This window comes from Austrofundulus limnaeus, unplaced genomic scaffold (genome assembly GCF_001266775.1).
Source record: "Austrofundulus limnaeus strain Quisiro unplaced genomic scaffold, Austrofundulus_limnaeus-1.0 Scaffold784, whole genome shotgun sequence".
Classification (NCBI taxonomy): Eukaryota; Metazoa; Chordata; class Actinopteri; order Cyprinodontiformes; family Rivulidae; genus Austrofundulus; species Austrofundulus limnaeus.
This window is the reverse complement of record NW_013953186.1, coordinates 214-14,422: the sequence shown is the minus strand read 5'-3', so window position 1 is coordinate 14,422 and position 14,209 is coordinate 214. Positions and strand designations below refer to the sequence as shown.

Here is a 14,209-nt window from a genome sequence, read left to right as displayed (position 1 = left end):
ATATATATATATGTACAGTGCTTTTAAATCCTTCTCTGTCACATTTAAATCATTCAGTTGGGGTCTATAAAGTGGAGCTGCAATGCTTTGGGCTAATTTCCTCTTTATTGTAACTCCACAAGCCCCCTCTTTCACCCCATTTTTGAGGTGTGTCTCAGATCAATTCATTTTGATGCTGCCTCTTTAAATCCAAACAAGGRGCTTCACACCCCGCCCCCCTCCTGCTTCCAGAGTGGTTCATTGTAGTTTGATAGAGGGGTTTGTGACTATATAGCTGCACAGAAACTTAAACTTAAATTAATTAAAAGATGTCTACAATGGAAGACTTGTCCATCCAGACTTACATGGAGCCAGAGTCTGACCTAAGGCCAGAGGACAATGAAGACCACCAAATTGTAGTTGGTAAATCCAGACTTTATTTGGCAGTTCTGTCACAAATACTCTGACGTAATAGTTCAGAAACTATCATAGAAAATAGAAAAAATCTGAAGGAGTTGAAAAATATGACCCCAAACAGAATATAAAGATATCTTTGCAGCTCTTGGGAGACTATTTCAACTTTTCTGCATTTCTAGAGACTCCAAGTACACAACAGAATGCATTTAATGGCTAAAAATTGGATTATGTCCCCTTTAAACGTATTACTTAGAAAACCTTTGCTGCTAAAAACTGATTAATCTCCTTTCCTCACGCAAAGAATGGTTCAGTGTTTCATGTTTCATGCAGATAATGAAAAATCCCAAAGCTCTATTCTCTTACATTTTGATCAATCAAACTTAGATCATCTCACCGGCTCTTTACTCAGAGTTCTTTCTAAGTACAAAACTTAACCCGACCCTTTGGACAACCCACAGCTCTGGCATAATGTMTGTTGGCTGATTTGTGTTTTCTGACACACATGCAACACAGCTTGAATGAAGTGACCTAAATGCTCTCTCACTGGGTGGTTGAACTACGTACACACACCTGGTTAACAAAAAAAAAAAGATATTTTGTAAATTGACTTTCCAAATAAATTGATAGGACCCAGTGAGAAGTGTTATTTTATACAATCTTATCCAATCCGCTAAACAAAATGACAGAAGTGTCTGTAAACCCAGTTAGATATGAACTAAATCCTCCACAGATGTTTTAGAGCTGGCACTAATGCAGGATCAGGGCCCAATATCTCACTTTTATAGCTCAGTTCACATTTATACTGTATATTTCCTGAGCCGCTCAGTTGGCTTCAGCCGGGACACGTTCAAACGATTTCCATAAGGAAGCCTGAAAGTCCACCTGGGAATCCAACTGGTAACGTTTTATTTGGCGCCAAGCTGCCGTTACCGTAAATCTGTTCCCTTCCCAACTGGATTAATCTGTTCCACGTCAGGTTTTTGCCGTCTTTATCCGCGGCTCTTAATAAAACTAAAAACAAGGCGAGTTGGTTGTTAAATTTCCACACTTTGTGTTATTTATTTATTTATTTATTTATTTATTTATTTATTTATTTATTTATTTTACTTTACTGTGTGGCCTCCAGGAGCAGCTGGAACATCATTAATTCTGTCAGCGTTTTCAGCCTACTCATTCGCTGCCTTCCCAAACCGCTGCGGAGCAGAGAAATTTGCGAGCCCCTCGTCGAGAAATCCATTTGTTTACTAAATTGAGCTTATCTGAAGAAAGTCGGGACGTGGTAAAATATAATAACGCCGAGCAATTAGTGCATGCTGCCTTCACTTTGTTTACAGACACCTCGGCGCGCYCACAGACACGTCACCTCAATAACCTCTCATTTTTCTCTATTTCTAACCGCCGACAAAACAAATTAGCAATGCAGTTTTTCATTGTTTATAAGGGCAGTCCTATCTGTGCAGCAGACTTTATCTGCACGGTTAAACAGTTGCTTTTTTATTATTATTATTATTATTTTTAACCTGATTGCATAATTCAAACCGAAGCCCAGGACCTTGTTTCAGCAAACATCAAATCCGCTGAGCAGGAGCAGCTGTGATTGGTGTTCTCACCGAATTGTTTGAATTATTATTTTTTTGCCAGTTTAGATTAATCACATTAGTGTTGTATTTATTAGCTTGTCGTAACCTGTCACTGCTCATGAAGCTGCGGTGTTCAGTAGACTGAGCTGTTAGCTGCATTGCAGTATTTTCTTACTTGTTCCTTTTTAAATTGTGCAGAAAGGCTCTCCATGTCCTCTGAGAAGATGCACCATCAACCTCCTTCCAGATGTCATTTTCAGTCTTGTGCAACATGAAATAGAGCGACTCATTAGCTTTTGTGTTCTCCGCATACTTCCTCTTTCTGTTTCTTCTTTTTTAACTTATTTTTTGACATGGCAGAAGTTTGCTTGCTTAAAAAAAGAAGTTTGCTTGCTGTGAGCACATGTAGTATGCTTTTCTAAATGTGCCCATGTTCACAAACTGCCCTGTAGGAGGAAAGGAAATAAGAAAATCCTGGCAGCAGTCTGGCTGCAGTAAGACAGAGAGGCTTGTTTGGCTGGTGGGCAGTAACATTCATTAAGATACCATTAAGATACTAAAGAGTTCCCCTCGTTAATCACTCCAGTCATAAAATCCCAAATAAAAGCTCCAGCAGACACCTTCTTCTTCTTCTTCTTCCACCGACTAATCTGCTTTGCCGCCTTTTCTCTGCCCTTCTTCGCAAACCGTCCTATTTAAATCCTACACGGCTCCTTTCTGCTTCCTGCCGTCTTTTTTGTCTTTTCTCCTCCACTTTCCCATCCCCTCATTTTTCTCCTCCACTTCCCCATCCCCTCGTTTTTCCTCCTTCACTTTGTCGTTTTAGATTAAATGTGCCATCACTCAAGCACATGCACTTCTACTTCCAGGTCTTTTTAATGATGCAAGGCTCTAATGTCATCACACTTTTTTATGTCGTTATGCTTTAATATTTCTTGGAAATGGATGCTGATTTTAGACACGATGATACAAACTGAAATGAAAGGCCTAGCATTCCTTGAAGGAAAGTGCATCCTTTCTGCCTTTCTTTACAGAGTTTTAAACTAATATCTTATGATAAGAAGGAATGGACTTGTAGCTATTTTGGTCAAACCTTGTAAAAAACGTTACCTTCGATTTCATGTGATATTGAGAGATCTCACATTTTAGCTAAGTATCCATTAAAATTACTGTATTAGAGCCACTTTTGTGTTGGCTAAATTCAGTTGGCAGTTGGTAGCTGTCTATGTAGACTCCAAATGTTATGAGCTGTAGATGTACAGGGCAGGGTGTGATTACTTTTCACAGATTTCCCTAAAATGCAACCAGCAGTGCAAAACATACAGTAAAAAGACATGCAAATGTCCCAACGAGTTTTAAGTCCGAAGGCACGTGATATAAAATGTATCACTATAATGAGGTAGCACATGGTCACACAAACATACATCATCCGAAGGCTAGACCGTGTCATTTCACAGAGGTTTTATGCAGCCTACACGGACTGCGCTGGCTGTGGCCTACGTGGGCCGCATCCTCTGAATTGAGATGCAGCCTTAGCCAGTTCTGTGTTTGAAATGATTGCTTAGCTGTGGCTGCCATCTTGAATGGGGCTGACTCTAAAAGTTAAACGGTTTCAGATCTAGTGAAGAAATGAAGTTCTCTGAAGTGTAGTTTCTAAAAGTTGTATTCCATTACTAGGCACTAAGTAACTTCAAACTAGGGTTGGGTAAAATCTAATAATGTGTTAATAATCATCAGTGAAACTGTCWATTAATATTTGCTAAATTGCATTTACTGCAATTCGTGCCATGTGATGATGCATTGTTGTATATGACACAGCATCACTATCAGGCACGCATTTGAGCCCAAAGGTGGAAGGTGGCYTGGAGCAGCTAATGCTTAACCCTAAGAACTTGTTTAATCACCTGACACACAGACGTTAGCCAGAGTACAATAAAAGCCAGAAAATTTGGACAAAGGCCACAACTTTGACCACAGGCAACGTGTAATTGTCATCTATTAATCTCCATATTAATTGCTTAACGCCACAATTAAATAGATACATTTTTATGTCACTATTGCCCAACCCTTTCTTAAATACATACACATACAGACAAAGGCAACATTAATGCTTACTGTTTTCAGCAGCAGGAGATATATGCTGACTACTTTTCTGTCATATTAGAAGATTGCAGCTGTAAACAGCAGTTGATAAACTCTAGCTGAAGTTTTGCACAAGTGAGTTCAGTGTAACAGGCAGTAGCTGTTGCTGTACCTTTGTATACAGTCCTGCTACCTTTTAATGCTTACTGAAACCTTGTCAGTGGCTTCAGGGAGAGTTTCACCTTGAGTGTTAATGAGAAATCAGCTTTCTTGTACTCCTTGGTAACGTCTATAATGAGAGAGTTGCATGCTTTACCCCAGATCAATAGAAAAGATTATTTGTTGGTGTGTAACCATGTTTGTATTTGTGTCTATCCTGTGTGTGTAGCTCCAGCTTGAATCAAACACCATGATTTTATTTTTTTTTAACAGCCTGGCCATGGTGTGTTGGTGTACCTTGTGTACATGCCGATGTCTTGCTGATTTGTTGCATTAGTTCTTTGTGTCCCGAGCCGTTTCGTTTGTTTGATGTTTGTTTTCTTCGCAGGTTTCCTTCATCCAGAATCTGGTGTTCTGCGTGGAGAGAGCCTACAGGGTGCCTGACTACGGCATGTGGGAGCGAGGCAGCAAATACAATAACGGCAGCACGGAGCTCCACTCCAGGTCAGTCGGAGAAATAAAACAGCACATGCAGAGAGGTGCAGATATGAACGTGTGGATCCAAACATGTAGAGAGATCGCAGGTTGGTAAGGACAAGTGTCAGCTGCTTGCAGAGTTAGGATATTCAAACTGTTTTAAGATTTTAAGACAGGTGAAGTTTTAAAAAGCTTGATTTATTTTTCTTCAAATTTATATTTGAGCTCCAAAAGCTAATTTTATTTAAAACCTTTGCAAATATATTATGCAAATATAATACGGGCAACTTTGGTGGAGTGGTTAGGGGAGTCGTCCTGTAACCGAAGGAATGCCGGTTCAATCCCCCATTCCAGCTGTCTCAGTTGTTGTGTCCTTGGGCATGACACTTCACCTGTCTTGCCTACTGATGGTGGTCAAAGGGTTCTGTGGTGCCAGTGCATAGCAGCCCGTGGCTTACCACCATCAGTGTGTGAATGTGTGAATGACTGTAAGTGTAAAGCACTTTGGGGTCCCCATAGGTCTTGATAAAGCAATCCATTTACTATGTATAAGCAAAAGTATAAAATAACATTTTCTGAAAAATAGCTGTGTGAAATCTTCATTCTGAACAATTTTTTTTACAGAGAATAAGGAAAGATGAACAAAACTTTGCAATAACATAGCTAAAATGTAGCTGAGAAAGCTGCATATGTTTTGCAGCAGAAAGAAATAGCTACAATTATCACAAAAAGACGATGTTAGCTGGAAAAGGCTAAAATTACCTAAAATAACAGCTAAAAAGTAGCTTAAATGGTAGAAAACTGCTGAAAGAAGCTTAAAATGCCTAAATTAGCAGGAAGACGTTAATGGAAGCACAAATAATTATACCAGATCAGCTGAAAAGAGCAGGAAGARAGCTGTGAAACAAAGAAAAAAATAAATTTAGTTAAAAAGAAACTGAAGTAAGCCTACCACACACAAAAAGAGCTCCAGAACAAAAGACAAAAAGTGCAGGAAAGGTTTATTTTGAAACTATTGAAACTATTTTGAAAGATTTTAAGGATGTTTAAGACAGATCTATTCATTTTGAATGAGAACAAAAATGTCAAAAAACTCTATATCTAAAAAAATATATACTTTTAATGGATGAAATACCAAAAGTCATAGCCATATTGTCCTGAAGGAGCTGTAAGTTTTGATACATGATTAGTTGAAATAGCTCACAAATTGTGGAACGACGTATGTGCTGGAAAACATATAAAAGATGAATAGATCATCTCAGTTTTATGAATAGTATAGTTATATAGTCGTAGCATTCGCAATGTTTATTTTTGCCCAAAAACAAAGATATAAGAAGGAAACAAGCTGTTAAGTCATCAGTGATTCTTCTAACTGATCAGAATTATTGACTTTTAATTTCACTTTATTGAAAACAACTCCTCCAGAGCAAGAAGTACTTTGAAATATTTCAAGTGTGAAATAGAGGCTTTGTTTCTTTGATCTCATTAGCTGGGTTCGGCCCCAGTGTGTTGGGTTTAACATTTGTTTCCTGATTCAAATGTCAACTCAGAGCAGCTGGACCTCCACTGAACTATAAACTCTCCGCTGAGGGAAAATGTACTTTAATGGCTCAACAATCTCTCTGGTTAACTTGAATGATGATAAAGCTTTGGAAGCGCGTGTTCAAGCAGCAGTGCCACATGTTCTGACCCAGTGCTGTGAGCCTTTCTTACTTGTTTTTAACTGACTTATCATCCAAGGTCGAACTGGTCTCCTTCTCCTCCCTCGGTGTCTTGATAAAGATCCTCAATTTCTGCCATGGCTTATCTCTGGGAAGCATGTTTTTTTTTCATCCCCTCTTTCTCCAAGAATCTAAGGCTATTGGCAGCAGCTTGCCAAGATATCCCGGAGGAAAGATAACAAATTGAATGTGGTGAAGAGGCACTACATCTTGTGCTTCAAGTATTTCCTTCTTCTCTGTCCACACCTTGGATGTTCACAATGAGGACCTCCACTCAGGCTATTTTAGAACACTGGTCACTTGACTATATTCACTCGACACCAGTTGGCGTACAAACTCTCATACGCAGCTCCATTGATTTTAATCGTAGTGCATCAGTTTAGCTGTATTTAAATTTTGCACAAGTGTGTTCAGAAAAAGACAAATCTGAGTTTGTTTTGAGCACATCCAATCAGATCTCTGATTTTATTAGTCTTTGCCTTTGAATTCATTGACACACCATTAAGTAGCCTCAACGAATGAACAACTTTTACTGGCGTAAAAAAGCACTAAAAGAATCAGTGAGGGGTGAAGCAAAAACGTAAGTCTACATCAAGCAGTGAACAAATCTAGTGTCACAAGCATCCACACATAAATGTAATCAGAGACTGGCTCAACTGGAGCTGCTTCATGGAAGAAGAGCCCCAGCTTAGCCTGTTAGCTTTAGCCTTAGCGCCAACGCTATACTGCCTTATATGTAGGGATGGGTACTGAATTCAATACTTTTTAAAGTACAGACCYAATTCTATCAGTACTACTGAGAACCTATTCACGTAACATCAAACGGTACCATGTTTCYGAACCTAAACACATCATTGAGACCGTATTGGCGTAAGAGTGGTGAGTTTTCCATGCTTGTCATGAACGCAGCATCGCGCAAGAGCGTAATGACGTCAGCAGCCGCTGGTTTATTTAACAGAGCTCAGTCTGAACTTAGCTTGAAAGCTCGCAGCTTGCAGCTCCTAAACTCGTCGAACAGACTGCCTCTGAATTATCTGGTGGATTAATTATCTTGTGAACATGACGTTCACTTTCTCAAAGTAAATAAAGTACCGCCACTTTCTTTATTTCATCCACCATAAAACAGAGACTGGCAGAGGAAAACAACAGCGACACTTCCCGACAGTCCGAACACGTCTGACCTGAAAGAGCACAAGCAGCCAACTTGAAGCGTTGGACACGTTTTGAATGCTCAAAACGTAGCTTGAACAGCTTTTATTTAGTTTAAGTCAATCCTGTTTTGCTTAATTGATTTAAACTTATTTGCCTTCCATGGACCTCCATCACACAATTTTTCTAGCTGGATTTTAATTTGTGCAATAAGACACAACAGTCTTGTTGTTTTCAAGAGTTTGTACTTTAACTAAATAAGTTACACAACTGATGTTACAATACAAAGAGTTGGATGTTGTCTTGATATTTGTTAATTTTATATATTGAGAAATATGTATAAAAGTTTATTATTTAAAAAAAAAATAATGCACACAAAGTACTTAAAATTGGTACCGTTAAGTACCTGTACCAATTCCCAGGTACCGGATATTGGTATCGATTCAAATGCCAAAGGTACCCATCCCAACTTATATATATTAGCTCGGTGCTAGTGCGACGAACTAACAAGCTAAACTGAGGTCCTTCATCCATATTTTCAGTTACAGGCTGAGTCATTTTTGTGTTCCCCTCTCTGTCATGTGGATGGAGGACCTCAGTGATGAGAGGAGAATGTGTAGCGCTGAGCTATTGCATATATGTGGTGATAGTATCGGCGCTACCGCAAAGGCTAACAGGCTAAGCTGAGGTTCTTCTTCCATGAAGCAGCTCTGTTGTCCTCCATCCATATTTTCAGTTGCAGGCTGAGTCATTTCTACCTTCTCCTCTCTGTCCACGCTCTCTGGTTTCATTTAAAAGGGCCCATTTAAAAAAAGATAAATTAAAAATTATAAAAACTAAACAGCCTACAGTATTTTTACAGCCTTTAATCGTGGATCTCTTTAATACAATTTGTTTTAATTATATCAGCAGGTAATTTGCCCATTATATTGAAGTTTCCAAACAATATTGTGTCACATTATGTGTTGTAGAGACCTCTTGGCAGGATAAAGAGGGGAATATAGCAYTAAAAATGGATTTGCTTTTCTTTTTTTTTTTAATCTGAATTGCAATCACTGTAGCCAGCCACTGTGAAATTTTCTTTATTTACTTTCCTAAGAGATACATTACATCAGACAAACATCTCTGGAAACTTTCACTTTATTGAATTCTGCCACATATTACTAAAAGTTTTTTATTGTGTGATTTTTTTTAAGACGGTGTGCTCCTTAGATTGAAGAACAAACACCTCTGAAGGGCACTGGCTTCACCGCAACACTGCATTTGCTGTCAAGTCTAACAAATTGGGTTTTTTTCTCTGCCAATYTGCTTCACTATCTTTTTTTTTCTTTTCTTTTCTCTGCAGCTCTGTGGGTCTCGCCAAAGCTGCTTTGGAGGCCATCAATGGATTCAATCTGTTTGGAAACCAGGTATTTTTATTTTGTGTGTGTGTTATTGTTCTTCCTCTTGTTGTGCACTTCCTTTTCACATAAATTCCTTCTCARGGCTGCGTTTTTTWATTTTTTTATTTTTTGCAATACGCATTACTTGACTCAAGATTGAAAGCCTACTTTGTAATTGAAATCTGCAGCGCCCCCATTAAAGCTCCCTACATCAACCAGATATGCCTAATGGGTGCCGTGCTACGATCTTGTGTGTGCACCGGACGAGCTGAAATTTATTCAGAGCTTTGCATGTTTTGCCAATTGAACATCATCGTTGTAATTATTGCTGCTTCATCAGTTTAACAATGTGTCTGCGGGCCTTTGACCGTCAGGGCGTTTGTGTGCCTGTGTTTGTCTCAGCAAATTGTTTGTGCTTCAGCAGACTTTGATCGATGACCACTGTTGATCCGGGTTTTACTGAGAGTCTCCCAGCCTGCTCCTCTGCTGAATCCATTACGGGTTGTATATAATAAATATACAACAAATGTTTCTTTGCTTTTTTTAAACAGGAGCATTTAGGAGACTGGTCAACAGATAAAATAATGGAGCCTTTTTTTTTTTCTTTTTTAAGACAAGTGTTTTACCCAGGAATTGCTTATCTGGCCATTTAGTAGATTTATGACATATATGTTATGATAATATGTGATGTTGGAGTAAAATCCTTGCTTTTTGTTGTTGTTTTTGGACATCTGTGAAATATAGGATATAACCACACCTGAAAATGGATTTTGTCCTGAAACACAGCTAGTTGAGAAAATTTATAGGGGTGACTGGTTTATGAGCCATGCTGTGCAAAGCTTCTGTCGTGTGTGTGTGCACGTGTGTGTGTCTGTGTGAGACAGGCMCTTATCCCTGTGAGGGAACAGTTGTGCACCAGCCTTGCAGTTGCTTATTAATGACCCCTATCAATCTTGATTTCCCAGCTGACTCTCATCCGTCCAACACCAAATGTAACTCCCCCAGCGCCTTAAAGCGGAACATTTAGTACATTCTGAAKTCTGTTATCACACGTACCACTGGCTGCAGATTCTCTGGGTGTGTATCATGTTTAGCCTTTTGTGCTAGATGAATGAACACACGGCTTTCAGGTTCGTGAAGTTTTGATTTTGTTTTACTGAGACCTTTCCCCACTTCCTCTAGTCATTTATAGCGAATGCAATGAACTTTCATTTTTGGTTATATGACTAACTGAATTGCTTGGGCAAAGTGGTATCTTCACGAGGTGGATGGCTAAACTTTTAGCTCACTTATTAACTTCATGAGGTGCATTCTCATGGTCGAACAGCTGTGTTTCAATCTTTGGTAAAGCTGTCACTTTTTATCCATCACAAGCAGACTTTTTTTCCCTTATTTTTCCATATAAGCAGTGCCAACCTGTTGCGTGTTTGAACTGTCTTGTGAGTTGTGGTATAGTTGATTTAAAATTTGGCATTTTTTTCTGCTTATCTGTGCTAATACTATGGATGTTAAGGGTTAGGGCTTAGTCCAAATTACACCTACAGATGGTCCAACTTTTGCGTGTGCAGATTAGAATTTTATACATTTGTCGAACTCAAAGTACCCAAGCCAAGAAAATGTGTGTCTCAAACTGTGCTGACCAAACAGCGTCACTCCATGCTGGCCCTGTTTTTCTACATTTAAATGAACTAATATGGCTGCACTTCAATTAAAATCTACACTAGTTTTTTTTTTTTCTAAATTGCTACAAGGGCAAAGAAACATTTGATTTGCAAAAAACCAGCATCTTTTGCAGAATGCAGTTATTTACTGAGAAGAAACTGATAAAAAGATGGTATGTCAGAAAGAATACATCTGCAAGTATTTCCTCACATACAAATAAAAACACAACTCATAGGAAACATRAGGGCTGCACTGCATTACGTTGTAAATTGTGATATGAAAAATACAGGAATTTAACAGATGATTTAAATAACACTAAGTTATGCTGCCATGTTGTTGGAACCGTCACCAATCTTACCTCTTTTTTGTGCATGGTATAAGTYTGTTTTTATCTGTATTTGAGAGTTATCTTGTATTGCTTGCTCTTATTGTGCTGGGACCTGAGTAAGTATTTCCTTCTATCATGTGCAAACAAGAATTGTGTTTTACCATAAACAAGCCTAACGTGTTGCCTGTGTCTGTCCACTTCTCTGCACATTTGCTCATCTTCCTTGCTGTCAAGATCCTTGTTGTCTTCCACCTCAGCTTGAGAATTCTCCAACATTTCTCTGAAAAACTTTACCATTATRGTTCCAGAAGTTTCCCTACAAAATGAAAGTAACTTGTCAAAATAAAATCTGTAACACACGACCGTTTAGCGCTGTGACTAATAGTTTACATGTTGATTTAATTTGCCTCCTACAGCGCAGGACCTACAATGTGACTATTGCGCACACATACATTGCAYTGACAGTGTTCAAACGATACATTGTGCAGCTCTAGTAACTATTTTATGGAATACTTAGTGCAGGACACTTCAGCTTCCCTGGTCTATAGCTACAATGTAGGTGAGAGGTGTCCAGCCCCTGTCGTGTCTATATAAGGGTACAGCATGCACCTCATCATCATAAATGATCAAGTTTAAATTGTGCAGCAAGGACAACTGTGTCCTGATGCAAAAGGTTATGACATGCTCACACCTGTTGAACATCACAACAAATTTTTTCCTCATCACATACAGAATTAGTGCTGTTTGCTTTGTTGGTACAATACTGGAGACTGTTCTGTTATTTATTTGTGTGATTTGAAACATTAATTAACATTAGGTACCAATCTTGTGACATTACAAGTATTAATAGAAAATTATTTTCTATCAATCACAGAAAGACGTCATTTGATTCAATTAATTTAAAAATACTTTATTGATTGGTCATCATCATCATCATCATCATGTAGCCAAACAGGCCTAAACTACAATATCACCATGTTTTATAGACCCGATACATTTCTCATGCTGCACTGCAGGTGTTTTTTCTTCAAATTAGCACTTCTTGTGTTCATCACAAATTAATATTTTAGTTTCAGATGTCTTAAAACTTTAAACGTCCTCTTGCTTTTTGTGTGATCCTAATATGTATTTGTTCACTTTCTTGCTGTTTCTGCAATCATTAAATTCAGCCAATAACAGAGAGGCATTTAATTGCTTAGAAGTCAATATGAGTCCCATTGTGACCCCACTTTTTTTTCTTTTATTTTGAAGTGACTTTTTTTTTGTAGCTGACCCCTTCTGAGAAGAATAGCATTTGGTTGATTTCTTTTTACCCTGACATTTCCAGCCTAATATGAGCCAACAAGTCTTTTTCGGAGGTTATTTCAAATTGTCTTTGCTTGAGTAATCCTGACACACTTCTACACCACATTGTGACAATCAAACAAACAGAACAACTCTTCCTCCACTGATATCCAACTGAATAAAACCACTCAACAATAACTTGTTCTCAAAATAATTGCTGATTATTGAGCATCTTTGCAGCTCTCATATAATAATAGATTGTTTTCTTGAGGATATAAGTGAACTTAGTCTATTTCTTTTATATGCATGTGCTATTTACTTTTAGATTTTAATATATTTGGTCATATTTATGGGAAATAATAAGAGCGTWTGAAAACAACTATAAATAACAGACATTTGCTGTCGTGAAGTAAATAAAAGTAAAAAATAATATTACTATAAAAGTATAAATAGATCAGCTATAGTCTTAAGAGTTGTTTGCATATAAAAACTGTAGAATTATTATTATTATTATTATTATTTAGGTGTGTATAATTTTGACCCTGTTTGAGAAAATTTGAAAAAAGCTGTAACTTCTTTTTTTTAATCCATTAAACTTGTATGATATATTCATCCTGGACCCTGGCTAAATCAATTAAAAGCTCAAATTTATAATGACATATGCTAACTGGATATAAACTTCAACAGTAATGTTGTATTTGATTCTGTAACTGATTTCCTTGAAAAAAAAAAAGCATATTAAACTGGTCACTCAAATGTTTTATTAATCCTTGCACAAGATTTTATTTTGCTCTTAATTTGGTCTGTTAAACTATTTGAGCATTGTAAAGATGCTGTAATATCCTTCACACATCTGTACACTGGTTTCTGCACTAATGCATTAAGAAATGATCTCCCTATGTGGTATTTCCACCTGCATGTCACACAGCTGCCTACATTTGTGACTAGAATACCATCACACTATGCAAATTGTTGTAGGAAAGATTGCTTATTTGACTAAAAGCCCAGACCTGTTTTAGAAGAAGGGAAAAAACGCAAGTTTTGGCAATATTCATACATTATGCATAAGACCTGCATTAGAAAGTGCTTAGCAGGTTGGAGCAATGACTCAGTTGGTTTTKTGTAAGCACCGCTGATGGGTGTATGATGTGGACTGTGCTGATTTTTAGAATCAAAAACGATTTGAACACTTTTATGTTGGGAAAAGAAAAAAACTAAATAGCTCTCACTGCTCAAAAATATTTAAGTGGACTGGATGTACAACCTGTGTTATGGTTGCAGCTCTTTTATTTTAGTGTTTGGACTTTTGAAGTGATGGAATAACTTCCAACTTACTGCTGTTCAAACACTCCTGCCTTTGACTTCAAACAAGCATTTGAGCCAAAAATATCCACCCAGCCTTACAGATAAAAAGTGTGTTTTMATGTGTGAAGTTATAAGGTGAGATGTTGGATCTTCTTCTTCTTTTTGATGGATAACTTGCCAAGAATGAATATGTGTGGGTGTCTGCATTGAGAACTGAACACTAAGTTTTCACTTTACCTGTAAAGCATGAAAGGTTCTTCTGTAACCACAATGGTGTGTGTGTGTGTGTGTGTGTGTGTGTGTGTGTGTGTGTGTGTGTGTGTGTTTGTTTTGCACTGCAGGGCTGCTCGTGGTCTGTGATATTTGTGGATCTGGATGCCCACAACAGGAACAGGCAAACCCTCTGCTCACTGCTGCCTAGAGAGTCTCGCTCCCATGTGAGTCCATCCATGTACCTACTGCCTGCCATTTCCCAAATCGCTCAAGAGCAGCTAGAAATGAACTGTTTATTTGTGCCTCACCAGAGGCAATAGTAGAGTGAGATTGTATAACATGGCATGTGTCCAATTGAACCCTTTCCAAATTAAAGGCTTATCACCTTATAACTTATGGCAACTTGTGAAAATTTAGTCCAATTTAGTCTACGCTAACGATGACATTTAAAAAACTACTTGAAGCCTTTTA

At 38.0% G+C, this 14,209-nt stretch overlaps 1 protein-coding gene across 1 annotated transcript in view; it reads left to right on the top strand.

Moving 5' to 3' along the window:
* LOC106532513 (phosphorylase b kinase regulatory subunit beta) overlaps positions 1–13,962 on the top strand; it is a gene marked incomplete at its 3' end in the record, with an annotated part of 29,417 nt that extends 15,455 nt beyond the window's left edge. Inside the window, 3 exon segments of the mRNA XM_014028580.1 lie at positions 4,606–4,721; positions 8,910–8,973; positions 13,867–13,962. Of these exon segments, the coding sequence (XP_013884034.1) occupies positions 4,606–4,721; positions 8,910–8,973; positions 13,867–13,962 (276 nt within the window).
* Positions 13,963–14,209: the final 247 nt, after the last annotated feature.